Source organism: Halichoeres trimaculatus, unplaced genomic scaffold (genome assembly GCF_033239565.1).
Source record: "Halichoeres trimaculatus isolate MK-OKI-2021-1 unplaced genomic scaffold, fHalTri1.1 fHalTri1_scaffold_9, whole genome shotgun sequence".
Taxonomy (NCBI): Eukaryota; Metazoa; Chordata; class Actinopteri; order Labriformes; family Labridae; genus Halichoeres; species Halichoeres trimaculatus.
Window position 1 is genome coordinate 2,994,983 of NW_027437188.1, and position 15,019 is coordinate 3,010,001.

A 15,019-nucleotide genomic window follows, 5' to 3' on the forward strand; every position below is an offset into this window, starting at 1 on the left:
CGAAATTATTCTTCTGTCCTACACAGCACTGTCCTGACTAGCTCTCTTATTTTGAAAGGGAACTTTCGGTTGCACAAATTCAAAAAACTGGTATTTTTTTTTTGTTTTTGTTTGTGTCTTCTGGCATTTTGTTTTCTGTTTCTAGAAGCAGAAATCAAAAATCAAATGATTTCTCATTTTTCACTTTTGAATTTTAAAACAAAAATCAAATAACCACTCATTTTTTGCTTTTTAATATTGTTTTCTAAACTGAAATTCCAATTACCAAAACATAAACAAACTGGTATCAGTGAGTACTCAAGAGGGAGTACTCATACTGTTTTGAAAAAAAAAAGCGGTATTGAACATCCCTATTGATCAGTACTGAAAATGAAATAAATATTTCATTATGCTCAAAACGAAAGAAAAATGTGAAAAAAAAGAAAAAAGAAACTTACTGTAGTTTGATAAGAACAGCTGATTTTTCAGGTGATTGACCTTCAGGATTATATTTCAGAGGTAACACAGAGTTTTAGTTCATGATATTTTACCACACTGCATCATCAAAAATCACTGATGAACGGTTTTGTGTCTCTCTGTCTTTGGGTTATCAGAAGATAACTTGGTAACTGAATTCATATAATTCACTGAAGTGACAGGGTCAGATCACATCTATTTGTACTGAGTATATCATCAGACGACAGTAAAAGTTGAAACCTTGTGTTGTCCTGGGCAAACTCAAAGGCTGCAGGACTCATCAAGACTCATCAACAAAGATTAATACAGTTTTTGATTTCTTGAATAATTTCCAGATCAGTTGAATTAATTCTTTCAATTTATAGAACTATTCCCTTTCCAGTGCGGGAGTTATGGCTAAAATGAGTCATAGTTAAAGCACTTGTTGCCTGATATATCAGCCTTCCTTTACATGAGTCAAGGTATTGTGTTATTATAGATATTTCAAGATGTTCTAAATAGTTATGAAAACTACAGCCCCAGTAACTTGACTTCACACAAACGGATATTGGTAAGTGTGTATTGACATTTTCTCCCCTACAGGATGGAAAAGGGAACCTGCTGCATCCAGGATGACAGCCTGTGGTATATCTCTGTTTGATGTGGTTGACCCAGGCCTCCCTGCTCTCCTCTCTACAGGTTGACATTAGTCAGCAGCTCCTGCTGTTTCACTTTGTAATGAACTCCATCCATTTTAAATGCCAACCAGCATCCACAGGCAGGAAGGGTGGGGCAGCTGGTAGGGTCTCCTCTGCAGGGAGGGGTGCATAATTCAGAAGGCTCTGACAGATAGTTCTTCATGGGTGCTATCTTTAAAGGGAAAAAACACAAACTTTGCAAGGAAAGATGAGGAATTGAAAAGCCTACTGAAGACATGAAACAATAGCACCTCTATGTTAATAAAAAAATCTTGTGACCTCGAGGGTGTTGTAACACGTCAGAGCAGGGTGTAACTCTAAAGAAAAGCTCACTGCAACAAACAGAAGTGATTAAACAGTCGTAAATTACAATGATAAATCTGGTCCTCTGTGAGGCCAAGGTCAAGCTTAACTTTATTATCTCCAGGGGAAAACTAGTTTAACAGCTGGCAGTGCAAAATAAGTACACACACAAAAAAAAACATGCAATAAATGTGTTTTCTAAGTGGGCAGGCTTTATTTGGTTGTGTTTTACTCCATCTAGTGGTTTCTCATGCAAAGTGCAATGCAGTAGCAGACTGATGAGAGGCATTATTGACTATGTCTGAAAAACAATTACACCCAATACTCAACTGGGGATCAGTCAGACCCAGTATGAAACAGGTGCCCCAGTACCTTTAATGCTTTAGGCAGACCCCCCACATTTGATTCATGTCTGCACCCCTCTGTACGGTGGCCCTGAAAGCTCACTGTGCTGCAACTTAAGAAAGCACATGCTAAAACACAAAACACAAGCATATTAAGAAAACATCTTCATCAATTTGACAACACGTGCCCAGCAATTAGAAAAGGTGCTGCCAACACCACAACACATAAGAAAAACGCACTGCAAACACCGCAACACAACACATTACAAAATCGCGCTGCAAACACCACAACACAACAGAAGTGTTTCCAGAGGACACTTAATGTGATGCACATCTGTCGACACGCTTGTCATTGCTGGACGTGATTGATGAAGATGTTTTCTTAATTTGCTTATGTTTCGTGTTTTTGCATGTGCTTTCTTAAATTGCAGCGCTGTGAGCTTTCAGGGCCACCGTACCTTTGCCTTGTGAATTCTACTGTCTCTGAACTACATCCTTTCCTCTTAACAGAGAAATAAATAAAAATGTTGAATGCATCAAAATAAAATGGTTTTCCTATGGCTTTTCCATTTTTAGGCTTGCGGTGTTAAAATCTAAAATATAGGCCTAAAGCTTCCAAACTTTAATTGCAGAAGTCTGATTTTCTATAAAATGAAATGAAATAATCACCTTAAGTTCAGTCAGAAAACATACCTCAGTTTAGAACCTTGGGCAGAGCCTCAATTAAAACTTATAATGACTTTAGGGAAACTTTGCTGGATTTGGATTAAGCCTTAATCTTATTCCACTAGGGACATGTTGAGTCAGCATTAAAGCCATTAGAGAGAGTAACCTGAAAGCTCCCACCTCAACATTATCAACCCAAATTAGACTGCATAGTACAAAAAAAGCACATTCATCCTTTCCCTACGTACCAATTGTTTTGATAGTTTAAATGTTTTTTAAATGGCAGGTTAAGGTAAACACTGTTTGTGAGTGAACTGAACTGTTCCTGGGGTATAATTATTTACTGCAAACTAAAAATTAAATATTTCTAGAAAAGCAGCAGCTGTTTAGAGAAGTTATTCCAAATCTTGATTGTCTACTTCATTTTAAAAACACCATCAGTCAATCCAAAGGACGGACCATATTTCATCTTTGCCACTGAAAAGGTTTTTATTATTAAATCGGAAAAAAAATGCATGTATTTATTTATTTATTTATTTATTTATTTATTTATTTATTTATTTATTTATTTATTTATTTATTCACTAATTCATTTATTTATTCATTATTTCATTCATTTATTCATGTATTTATTCATTTATTCATTAATTTAATTATTTATTCATTAATTTATTCATTTATTCATTAATTTATTTTTATAATTTTTTAAAGAAAAAGTGTCACACAGCCATGAAGTTAGATCATACAGGAAGGCTGAACTTCCTGAGGTATTGTTACATTGTGGTCTAATTGGCAGCTGCAGCCACCTTCCTTCAGTTCAATTGAAGGAGTATGCAGTTTTAGCTTTAGTAGTTTATTATACATAGCACAAATAAAAAAAATGTCTATCAGATTGAGTCTTCAGAGGCAATATTAGTCTTTTGTCAGCTTAGAAAAATAAATATCTTTAATCTTCACCAAGGTGAATAGTTTTCTATTTCAAGTAACTGTAAACAAAGTGACACCTTTAAAGAGACCTTCAACCAGTCACTAGAGCCTACCTGAGAAGGAAATCAGAAGAGGAACCGTATCCTCCTGACTACCAGTAGTTCAAATTTGTCCTCTGTGGAGGACATTTCTTAACCTGAATATCTTCCAATTACTTCACACTACTGAATAAACTCCTCATGCCATCGACAGAGGACATTTGGAGCTTTTCAATGATACCAAATGTTAAAGGGTGGGGCTTTGGTACATTTCTCTTTTTCATTAAGGAAAATGGCATCCATCAGTGCAAGTGCATTATATGGTAAGAGGAAAAGTAAGTGTATAAAACTTTTTAATAAGCAAATTTTGGCTTGAAATTTTGGTGGCATATTTTATATGGAACTCTTAACAACACATTTAAACATTGTCTGAATATTTTTTTTATTGTATTTTAGCATTGTAATTAAGTGTTTAAAATTTTGGTGGCATATTTTATATGGGACTCTTAACAACACATTTAAACATTGTCTGAATAATTTTTTATTGTATTTTAGCATTGTAATTACGTGTTTAAAAATTGTCCTCTGTAGTGGACATTAGTAGTTATTTACTTCATTTTGTTCTGTTTTTTTTTTTCAAATGGCAAGAAAGGGGCTCATTCTCAGAAGCAGAGAGAATTTTACTGCAGTTGTTGATAGAAACTCAGATATTGAGTTGTCTGATGAAGAAGATCAAGATGCAGAGGCAGAGGAAGATGATTCAGAGAGCTCTGAGGATGAAACTCAGGCAGGGCAAGCAGATGTCAGATGACAGAACAGTCCACATCTAAGTCTAGTTGGTGTCAACTGTGGAGCAAAAATCCAAAGTACACCTTCAGTTTGTTTTGTAAAAAAGGTCCAAGAAAGACAGAAGGTTTGTCCAGGTGTCACGGCCCCTTGCGATTGCTGAGTACAACACCAACATGCCATCCATCCAGAAATGGAGACAAAAACATGCAGCAAGATGTCTCAGATCCAGCTGCAAGGGCAAAACATATTTAATGTTCACAAAGTGCAAAGTTTTCCTTTGTGTTTCCAAGGAGGGGAACTGCTTTTCGAAGTATTAAACCAAATAAGCACAAAAAAGTAAAACAAAAAGGAAAATGGACAGTTCAACTCCTTCTTATATCCACTTTTTGCTACTTTCTTTGGCACTAAATGATTGCCATCAAGGTTCAGTTTCACATGTTCAGCGTTCAGCTGTCCTCTGTAGTAGACACATGATATTTGAAAAATAAAAACTTTTTTTTTTTTTCCAAAAACTGTATTTAGTATTCTAATGACCTCAGAAAGATTGGGGAATCTTAAAAACTTTGTGATTGGACAATATTTTTTTCCTGGTAGTCAGGAGGTTAAGAATACTCATCTGGAAGTAACAAGCGTTGGGGTTGGAGGTAGGAGGTAGGTGACCCCTAAACAATGGCAAGAAGCTGTGAAAATTCCTTTCAGTGGGTTTGTTTCCTGAGCTCAAGCACAAATAGCAAGAAAGGCACTGCACTGTGTGGAATCCATTTGGCTACTGTCCATTTCTTAAAAAAAAACCTACCTTTTGTGAAACTACAAGGACTGGAAAACTTTTAACAAGAAAAAAGAGACAACTTCACTTTTCTAAACCAGTTTGCCACTCAACCTGATGATGTAACTTAATCCAGCCCTCTACTGGAGTTCAGGATGTTTTCCAGCTCATCATTTGAAACATTGCATCATCCAGCGAGGTGCCTGTAGCTTTAACGCTCAACCTCAAGAGCTGAGCTGTACTACAGCTGTCTGCACACGTAGTGGTTTTCATGGTGCTGGAAGTTTCTTGAGTGCTCACACTGACACGTACACTCACTGTACATTTTGGCAGTCTAAAGGAGATACTGTGAGTGGAATTTCACCCTACGTAGGGTCATCTGAAGTCCCATGATAACTTCAAGAAACAAGGAATCCTAGCTGTAATTAGACTTTATTGCATCAACACTTTGTTATCAGTGTCTTTAAATTACAGAAAATGTGTTTTGATTCTGCCCCTTGACCTGGTTCAATGAGAGCATGCATGGCTACTTTAAGACTCTTGCCCAAAGGTAGACAAAGAAAACATGGAGGCTCTTACAGGAATTGAGGAGATTAGACCAGACTTGCTTGACATGGAAATGGCCCACCGTCTACACATGTTGAAGAATTTCAGTAAACTGTGAGTTCTTGGGCTTTTCTAGATGACAAATAACCCCCTGGGGAGAAGGAGGAGCGGCATGCCCCCCCTCTGTGTTAAACCTATGAAGACACACATTAGTCAGCCAGGCTCATTTATCCTAAACTGCAAAAAATCAAATCTTATCGAGACTTTTTGTCTTATTTTAAGTCAAATTGTCTGATTATACTTGATATGAGCCACATTCAACTGACCAGTCCAGAAACATGTCATATTTCAAGTAATTTATAGACAAAATGAGGTCTGAACTGCCTAAAATAAATCCCCCAACTGGATAAGAAAAATGTGCCCATCAAGTGTCTTGAAATTAAGATAATGTCTATATACAACACAACTTTTCTCTTATCCCAATAGCAGATTTATTTACTTGTTACAAGAAATTAAGAACTCATTTTTATCTCAAAATAACTTGAAATAAAACATTCTTGTAGACTTGTGAAGTGAATCTGGCTCATTTTAAGTCAATAAAAAAACAAACAAACAAAAAGACACAATTTACTAAAAACAAGACAAAAACACTTGATAAGACTTCAGTTTTTTTTATTATTATTTTAGATTTGTTTATTTTTATTGTCTGTGTCTGATTAAGCCATGTAAGAGTTGACATTTAACAATGAAAAAACTGAAATCTTGTCAAGTGTTTTTGTCTTGTTTTAAACAAAAATGGTCTTGTTGTGCCTGATATGAGCTACATTCAACTGACCAGTCCAGAAAAGTGTCTGAATGTGGCTCATATCAAGTCAAAAAAGGTGTTTTCTACTGAAAATAAGACAAAAACACTTGATAAGATTCCAGTGTTTTGCAGTGTTTCCCCTAGAACCTTTGTAGACCTTTCTGGAATTCTTCTTTACTCTGCTTCACTCAAAGTGGTGATGAAAGCTCATCTCACTTCTGTCTGTTATGGTTCTTTTTGTTGATTCTCATCAGAATTCATCTTTATTTCTGCTGTGACAGGAGTGCTCCCCCATCCCCAAACTGCCCTGCAATCAGCTGAGCAAACGTGGCACTGTGGGGGCAGGGCTGGAAAATTTGCAACTTCCTTGAAGCGTGGATCCCGTAAAGTGAAGCTTTAAAGTTCTGGAAGCTTCAGTTTGCTATCAGGAGTCACTGTTTGTCAACAGAAATATATCTCAGCTTTTGTCAGACATCTGCCAACAATGTGCTCACTATGTCTCATGATGTGAGAACGTGGGAGTTCACTGAGTTTGTCACTACTTTAAAACCAGCACTGACTCAGGAATCTTATACACAGAAATGAACAGGTTTTTAGTAATCCTTGTCTAATCTGTCGTTTTACCATGTGATGAAATACGTTGTAGAGGTTGAGTCAGTGAGTAGCGGTCAATCCCTGCAGATAGGTCACCAGCAGCAGCCAAGACTGACTAAGGATCAGTTTCTTGAGCCTGCAGCCACCGGTGAGAGAGTCTGAAGCTGAGCCCAGATCAGCACCAAGGTCTTTGTCCTCAGCCGACCCCTCTCCTGCTGCCTGTAGCTGCAAGGGGGACGTCCCAGCTCCCGACTTCCTGTGGGATCACAGGCATTCTCATTTGAATATCCCAGTCCCCTTTCCAGAAAGTTCTTGCAGGATTGCTATATAAAGCAGGCGAGAGTGTTACAGTTACGCTTTTCCCTCCACAGGACACGACTCAGAGAGGAAACAGAGAGGAACCTGTGCCAGGTAAGGAGCAGAAAAACATCTGCCTGTGATTTCCTGAAGGATTACAGAGAGTAAAGAACTTTTTGATCTGATGGTTAAGAGTTGCAGTTTAGCAAGTGTTGGATCGTTCAGGTTTTACACTTTCTGTCTATTTGACCTGCATAAATGATTTTTAAGATTTCCATCAGCAGAAAAATGATGTTGCTTCCATTATCCTAACTCCTGTTTACTCTCAGTCAGTCCATTTGTCTCCACAAGAGCCTGTGTAATGTTTAATGCCTGCTCTATGGAGATTACTACATACACCTCTTGTCTTTCAGAATGAAAATGGCAGACATGAAAACATCTCAAGGTATCCGAACTAAGTCGAAGTCCTATCTGTTGTTTAACAAATCTGCAATGCTGAGATGCAAACAGAGGGGTGGAGAGGCAAAAGAAACATGTTTGGAGATGCAGCTGGATAGATACTCCCTTCATGCATCAGAGGAGTTCAATAAAGCCTACAGGCACACGTGCATTTCATCAGACTGAGATGTGAAGGTCCACACTGCACGTCTGTTCAGTGAAACACTGTGATTTCAGCTGCTGCAGGCCTCAGATGGTGCTGACGTGGCAGGGAGATGCCTGCCTCAGACTGGGGCTTTTTCAGGCTTCTGTGGGCTGGGCCAAGCCCGCCCTTCACAAACAACTCCACATCCAGCCGGAGCAAATGATCCGGCAGTTTCCTCCTCAGAAATCACCCTCTTCATGTCTAACAGCTCGAAATACACATTCTTACAAATTTAGTCCAATGAAACTTGCGCCCTCCTCCTGAAACAAAGCAGATTATAGTTTTATTTGATCCACTGTTACTGGCTCAGACTAAAAGAGGCTTTCTTTTGTTGTTGTGCACTGTTCACAGGCTGCTACAGCTTCTTTTGGAGACCAACAGGATGTGGATGACTAACGTTGTAGCCATTTGTCTGCTGGCCTTTGTGGCCTCTGCAGAGGACAAGAAGTTGAGCAGTCATGCAACCACGCTGGCTGATAACAGCGCTGATCTGGCCTTCAGGTCTGAAATATAAAGTATTTAACTTTCATCATCATGAAGTAAAAGAGTTTCTGTTTGAAAAAGAAACCAATAATCCTCTTTTTTTTTTTTTTTTTTTTTTAATTAGCCTCTACCACAACATGGCGAAAGACAAGGACACAGAGAACATCCTCATCTCTCCTTTGGTGGTGGCTTCCTCTCTGGGGATTGTGGCTCTTGGAGGTAAAGCCTCGACTGCCTCTCAGGTCAAAACAGTCCTCAGTGCTGACAAACTGAAGGATGAGCATCTGCACGCAGGTCTGTCCGAGCTGCTCTCTGAGGTAGGAGCAACAAAAAAAAGCAAGCAAGTACTGCTTGAAGAAACATAACTGTGAACTTAAAGATTTTAGTGATGCATTTGGGACAGATAGATATTTCTTTCGATCAACTTTGGTCGCTGCTTCTTTTTAGGTGAGTGACGCAAAGATACGCAACACCACCTGGAAGATCAACAACCGTCTCTACGGCCCCAGCTCCGTCTCCTTCGCTGATGACTTTGTGAAAAACAGTAAAAAGCACTACAACTATGACCATTCCAAAATCAACTTCAGGGACAAGAGGAGCGCTGTAAACTCCATCAATGAGTGGGCTGCCAAGTCCACAGATGGCAAGCTGCCAGAGGTCACCAAGGAGGTGCAGAACCCTGAAGGAGCCATGATTGTCAACGCTATGTTCTTCAAACGTGAGTGCAAAGAAACACTGTAATCACACTGGAGACAAACACACACACACACACACACAGATCCTCACACACTCCTCTTTGTTCTGGCTCACAGCTCACTGGGATGAGAAGTTCCATGATAAAATGGTGGACAACCGTGGTTTCCTGGTTACCCGTTCCTTTACTGTTGGAATTCCCATGATGCATCGCACGGGTAAGTTCCTCAACCATTCCTGGTTCTAACAGTATTTGGTCTCAAAAACAGACTGCTGAAAAAAAACATCAGAAATCGCATGTGATGTGTGTGCTCTGTGCAGGTCTGTATGACTTCTACGACGACACAGAGAACAAAATCTACGTCCTGAACATGCCTCTGGGCCAGAAGCAGGCCTCGATGATCCTCATCATGCCCTACCACCTGGAACCCCTGGAGCGCCTGGAGAAGCTCCTGACCAAAGTGCAGGTGGACACCTGGCTCAGCAAGACGCAGAATAGAGCTGTGGCTATTTCCCTCCCTAAGATCTCTGTTGAAGTCAGCCACAATTTACAGGTAAATAACTACAGATCTATAAAGAAAACTGCAAAAAAAAAAAAAAAAAAAAAACCTGAAATCTTACAACGCGATTTTGTTTTATTTTCAGTAAAAAAATGTCATTTAAGACTGAAAATGAGCCACATTCACTTGACCAGTCCAGAAACATACTTCATTTCAAGTTATTAAAGACAAAAGGTCTGACCTCATTTCTGTCATTAGATAACTTGAAACAAGACATCTTTCTGGACTGATCCAATGAGTGAAGCTCAAACCAAGTTTAATCATTGGAAAAAACTGAAATCCTTTCAAGTGTTTTTGGTCTTATTTTAAGTAAAAACTTTCTTGTTATACTTGATTTGAGCCACATCCAACTAACCAGTCCAGAAAAAAATGTCTCATTTCAAGTTATCTAAAGACAAAAATGAGGTCTGAATTGCTGTGATAAGTAAAAACAATCTGTCAGTGGAACAAGAGAAAAGTTACTTGTATTAAGACATTATTTATGTTTTAAGCAAATTTCCTTGCAAATCTTTCCTGCTCCATTGGCAGATTTTTTTACTTGTTACAAGCAATTCAGTATTTTTGTCTTTAAATAACTTAAACAAAGACATTTTTCATTCTTCTGACCTGTTGAATGTGGCTCATATCAAGTAAAATCAGACAATTTTTACTCAAATGAGAAAAAAAAATGATAAGATTTTATTTCTTTGCAGTGATAAGGCAGTTTTTACTAAAAAAATAAGACAAAAAAAAAAAATCAGTCAGAAAAAAGACATCCAAAAAATCCAGAATTCATCCCTTAACTTGAGGTACTGTGTCTTTTCTAGAAACACCTGGCTGAGCTTGGCCTGACTGAGGCTGTGGACAAAACCAAAGCTGACCTCTCCAACATCTCAGGAAAGAAGGACCTGTACCTCTCTAACGTCTTCCACGCGTCAGCTCTTGAGCTTGATGTGGAGGGAAACCCGTTCGATACAAGCATCTTTGGCTCTGAAAAGCTCAGGAACCCCAAACTCTTCTATGTAGATCACCCCTTCATCTTCCTGGTCAGAGACAACAAGACAAAGTCTGTCATGTACATCGGCAGAGTAGTTCGGCCCAAAGGAGACAAGATGCGTGATGAGCTATAATGTTAGTGTACGTTTGAGTGATGGGTAGTTTTATTTGTGAAACTGTGTGTGTGTGTGTTTCTTTGTGTGTGTGTGGGTGGGTTTGGCTCCGACTGTTACCTCTTCAGCACATTCCAACAAACAATCTGACCATTTCAGGTTCCTGTGTTTTTTTAATACTGTGGGGCCTGACGTACAACCCATGGTTATAACCACAGATGTGTGCCTTACCTGAGACTTCCCAACACAAACAGCAGCTGGCACAGCAGACAACATGCTTATATTAAGTATGATCTCTTCTTCTTCACACTCCATGTTCACCAGTGTTGGTTCGGCTACAATCCATTTGTGTTTTCTTGCATTATCTTTAATGTTTAAAGAAGAAAAGATCCTCTCAAAAGCTGTCATGGTTACTGCTCACACCTTCCCTTGTCTTCACCATCTCAGATTTGCATTTTGCTTCCGTCCGCACTGAATTGTTCCTCTGCATGAACCGAGCCTGCAGAGAGAAGGTGGCAAATGTCTGCTCCTTTCCTTAGTTTGATGCCAACCACACTGTGTCGTGTTGTCGCTGTAGGTATTTTTTCCATAAAGAACTTGTTGGATATGTGCTGTTGTGAATTTTTCAATAAAAAACAAAAAACAAAATAATCTGTCCTTTGTGTTCTTTTTTGACTAATAAATCTAAAGCAGTCAGTTAGTTTATTACACAGTGAACATCTCAAAGCACAAGGATAACAATCGGCCACTCGGCTGGATGCCACACATTCCTCCCAGGTCTGGAATGTAGGGACTAACAATGAGCCTCCTTTCCTTCTGTCGCCGCTGGACACAGCTCTCCAGATCACGTCGTGGTTTGTTCACCTCCATCACCACTTGCCCTGGATAAAAAATCAGTGGGAGCTTTGACAGGAAATCCTAAAGTGGTAAAAGTAGTAAAAGTAGTATGCAGTGTAAACCTGGAGTGCAGGGTGTGCATGGAGAGTGGGAACTTTTACTCTTTCAGCACAAACATAAAAAAACTGAAGCAGGAAAATAACAGATATGAGACAATGCGTTAAAAGCAGAAGTTTATCATCATAAACTTCATCATTTTCTGCCAAAACTTAAACATTCTCACCTTAAAAACTGCAATAATAATAATCACCACTCTCTCCCTGAGGAAAGCTCTACTCATTTTTCAGAGCTGTAGCGCCATCTTCTGGCTGCACAGAGGAAAAGGACTGATGATTCCCCGATGAACTGTTTCATTTTAAAGGTATGAAAAATTATTAATTAATAACAAACTATTGTTAGAGCCATAGAGGACAGCAGGCTAATATAAAATCATAATTTGCCCAGTTGAATAATTTCTTGTATTTACGATTTTAATCAATAATTTTTGCAACAGAAAAAAAAAAAAAATATATATATATATATATATATATATATATATATATATATATATATATATATATATATATATATATATATATATATATATATATATATATATAATTTTGTATGCCTATGTCCCTTTAGGGACTCTGTATGATCTTATTACATTGTGACCTGCAACTGTTTTTATTTTTGAGTAATCAGTTCAACCGCCCCCCCTATCTTTTTTTTTTTTTTTTTTTTTTGACACAATCTGCCTTCTTCTCAACTTTGGATTTCTCACAAGTAACATCCGAGTCAGAAACTTCTAGTCCTGCAAGAAGGGCAAGAGGATTTTTGTTTAAGTTACGTTGCCACTACAAATATCATCGTTACATTTATTATATACTTAACCCTGTAAAGCCCAAACCATTAAATAAATGACAGAAAATACCAGTTCTTTGAGCTTGGAGCCTTGCATCTGTCGGGTTTCCCATGTTGGGAAATGATCCAGGCCATCCTTTCATACAGCAGTACAGCAAGTTTCATACCTATTTTTTAACTCTAAATGTACCAAATTATGTCATTTAAAAATAAAAAGACTGTATGTTGCTTGATTTGAGATATAATGCATGAAAAACAAGTAAATGGTGATTGACGTGAATTTTTTAGTACTTTTACTTTGCATGAACCCAGTAACTGTTCCTATTGATGTGCCAGTAAATATTGTGCTGTTTTTCTCACCTTAACCTTTTTAAACTTGGCAAAGTTCTTCTTGAAAAACCACCTGTGTCCAATTCCAGAGTCATGGCAGTCTTAGAGTGTCACTGGAAGGGCGGCTAATGAGTGACTTACTACCCAGTGTTAGTTTATCTGTGCACTGCATGTATCTGATTGTACACATCAGGTTTTTCAGGATAAAAACTACCACACTGCTTATGGGGAGGGCTGAAAAAGTCATGTATCAAATATGATACGTTTGGCATTATAGGGTTAACAATGCAAAGTGAACCTGAACTAATTAAAACAAACAAGCAACAAAAAAAAAAAAAAAAAAACCCACAACTTATAAATGAGCATTTTCCTGACTGGGTGACTGCTGCTATTTTAAACTCCAAACACAGAACAAGCTGCTCTTTAAGTCATATTTTTAAATGGTTTTATATCATTAAATGAGAGGCAAATTTGTTGTTAGTTTTTAGAAAATAATACTTTAACAACTCAACCATTTAAAAAAAGGGTAAATAGCATTTATTAAGTTAAGTCAAATATTTTTCTTTGTGTCCAAAATCCACTCTACAAAAAAAAGACAGGTCAAAAGTATTATGGTGTAATTTTCAGCCAAAAGCAAAAGATGAAAATCTGGGAGTTCCTCAGGTGGGCTGCTCAGTTTCACACTGCTCAGCAGCTTCTTCCTTTAAGTGTGTTAAATGAAGCTTTTGTGGTGCAAGACAAATTTTATCTTGATGCTGAAGTCACACATCAGTTTATCAATATTTGATTCCAAGCTCCCTAACAGTCTTACAGGCCACCACAAGATGGTGCTCTTTAGCTTTTCAGACAAACTATAATTGTACCAACTACACCTTTGGAAATATGGACAGTGACTGCTTTTTTCAGTTAATTTGACCTTTTAGTATTTCTGATTGTCCATTTTATGATTAATGTGAATAGGGAACACCTTCCATTACTTATCCAGGTTCAGGGGCAGCAATGCCATCAGTGAAGACCAGTGGCCCCTGTCCCCAGCCACTTCTGCCCACTCTTGTGAGTGGATACCAAGATGTTACCATGCCAACCAAGAAATGTAATCTCTCCATTGTGTCCTGGGTCTACCCAGGTCTCCTTCCAGATGTGCCAGGTTGTTGAGCCGCCTGTATTTACAACCATTTAGTCACTACCCATAGTTAATGGCCATAGGTGAAGGTTGGATTGTAGATTGACCAGTGAATTAAGAGCGTTGCCTTGTGGCTCAACTCTCTCTTCACCATAACGGACCGGTACAGCATCACTGACGCCGCTCTGATCTGTCAGTCAGTCTCTCACTGCATTTTCCTCTCACCTGAGAACAAGACCCGAGATACTAAACTCCTCCACTTGAGGTAAAGACTCCCCCCGACCCTGAGCGGGCAGTCCACCCTTTCTGACTGGGAACCACAGCCTCAGACTCAGAGGTAGGTGGTTCTCAGTCAGAAAAGGGTGGACAGGGAACAAATACAGAGAATGCTTTTGTTTAGTTACAAATATAGAAAAAAAAAAGAGCTGGCACCAATAAACTGACTGAAGATTTAAACAAAGGGTGAGTGAAATACTAAAAACAGTGAAAAACATTACGTAAAAGTTATAACTTTCAGTAAAAAAAAAAAAAAAAAAAATCAAATTTACAATATTTTTTCTTCCACCCTGTCATTTTTGAATGAATATTCGAAAGCCATTGTTTAAGCTTTAATAAACTGTACAGACTCCAGCTAATGAGTGCAAGATCAACAGCAGTCACATTTTGTGTTCATGACAGTTAAAATTTCAGCGTAATCTCAGTAACAGTGTCAGCCCCATGTTTCCTATCAAAGTGGGTAGTTTGGTTGTTCTGTACGGTGGCTAAGAAGTTCAAGCCACAATTACAAAGTTTGAAACACTTTTACAAACTTTAAACACATTTACATTAAAAAAAAAAAACAACAACATTTTTTTAAAAGAAAAAGTAGTTTTAATTATAAAAACACTTTTATGAGCATTGAGACAAATTTAAAAATGGCAGAATTTTGACAGAAAGGTAATGTACGAAATGTTGAATATGATCCAGAAGCGTTTACCTAAGAGGTCAGTCAGTTCTTGTCGATAGAAGGTGTGAGATTTATGGAGTTTAAAAGAGTTTATAAAAAGTTTCTGTACATTGATTATGTTTTGTCAGTTTTGTGAAACCCACCTTTAGCCAAAAACACTATTTTGCGTTTCTTGTGAATAGTTTCTGGGATTTTTGAACAACAT

The 15,019-nt window shown here is 38.1% G+C and overlaps 1 protein-coding gene across 2 annotated transcripts; it reads left to right on the forward strand.

Annotated features, from left to right (window-relative positions):
- The first annotated feature begins 7,202 nt into the window (after positions 1-7,202).
- serpinh1b (serpin peptidase inhibitor, clade H (heat shock protein 47), member 1b) lies at positions 7,203-11,257 on the forward strand. Of its 2 annotated transcripts, XM_074679474.1 has the most exons (8): positions 7,203-7,322; positions 7,622-7,653; positions 8,203-8,352; positions 8,459-8,651; positions 8,782-9,052; positions 9,147-9,245; positions 9,349-9,581; positions 10,394-11,257. In XM_074679474.1, exons 3-8 carry the CDS (start codon positions 8,234-8,236, stop codon positions 10,694-10,696), a joined length of 1,218 nt encoding a protein of 405 aa, XP_074535575.1. In that variant the 5' UTR covers positions 7,203-7,322; positions 7,622-7,653; positions 8,203-8,233; the 3' UTR covers positions 10,697-11,257. The 2 variants fall into 2 exon arrangements, with proteins under 2 accessions (XP_074535575.1, XP_074535574.1); XM_074679473.1 differs by lacking the exon at positions 7,622-7,653 and having other exon boundaries at positions 7,209-7,322.
- Positions 11,258-15,019: the final 3,762 nt, after the last annotated feature.

Excerpts from the sequence above, each read along its gene's own strand:
- serpinh1b (XM_074679474.1), top strand. The coding sequence starts at position 8,234 with ATGTGGATGACTAACGTTGTAGCCATTTGTCTGCTGGCCTTTGTGGCC. Across the intron at positions 8,652-8,781 it reads TGTCCGAGCTGCTCTCTGAG|GTGAGTGACGCAAAGATACG; the intron begins GTAGGAGCAACA and ends GCTTCTTTTTAG. Across the intron at positions 9,582-10,393 it reads AAGTCAGCCACAATTTACAG|AAACACCTGGCTGAGCTTGG; the intron begins GTAAATAACTAC and ends TGTCTTTTCTAG.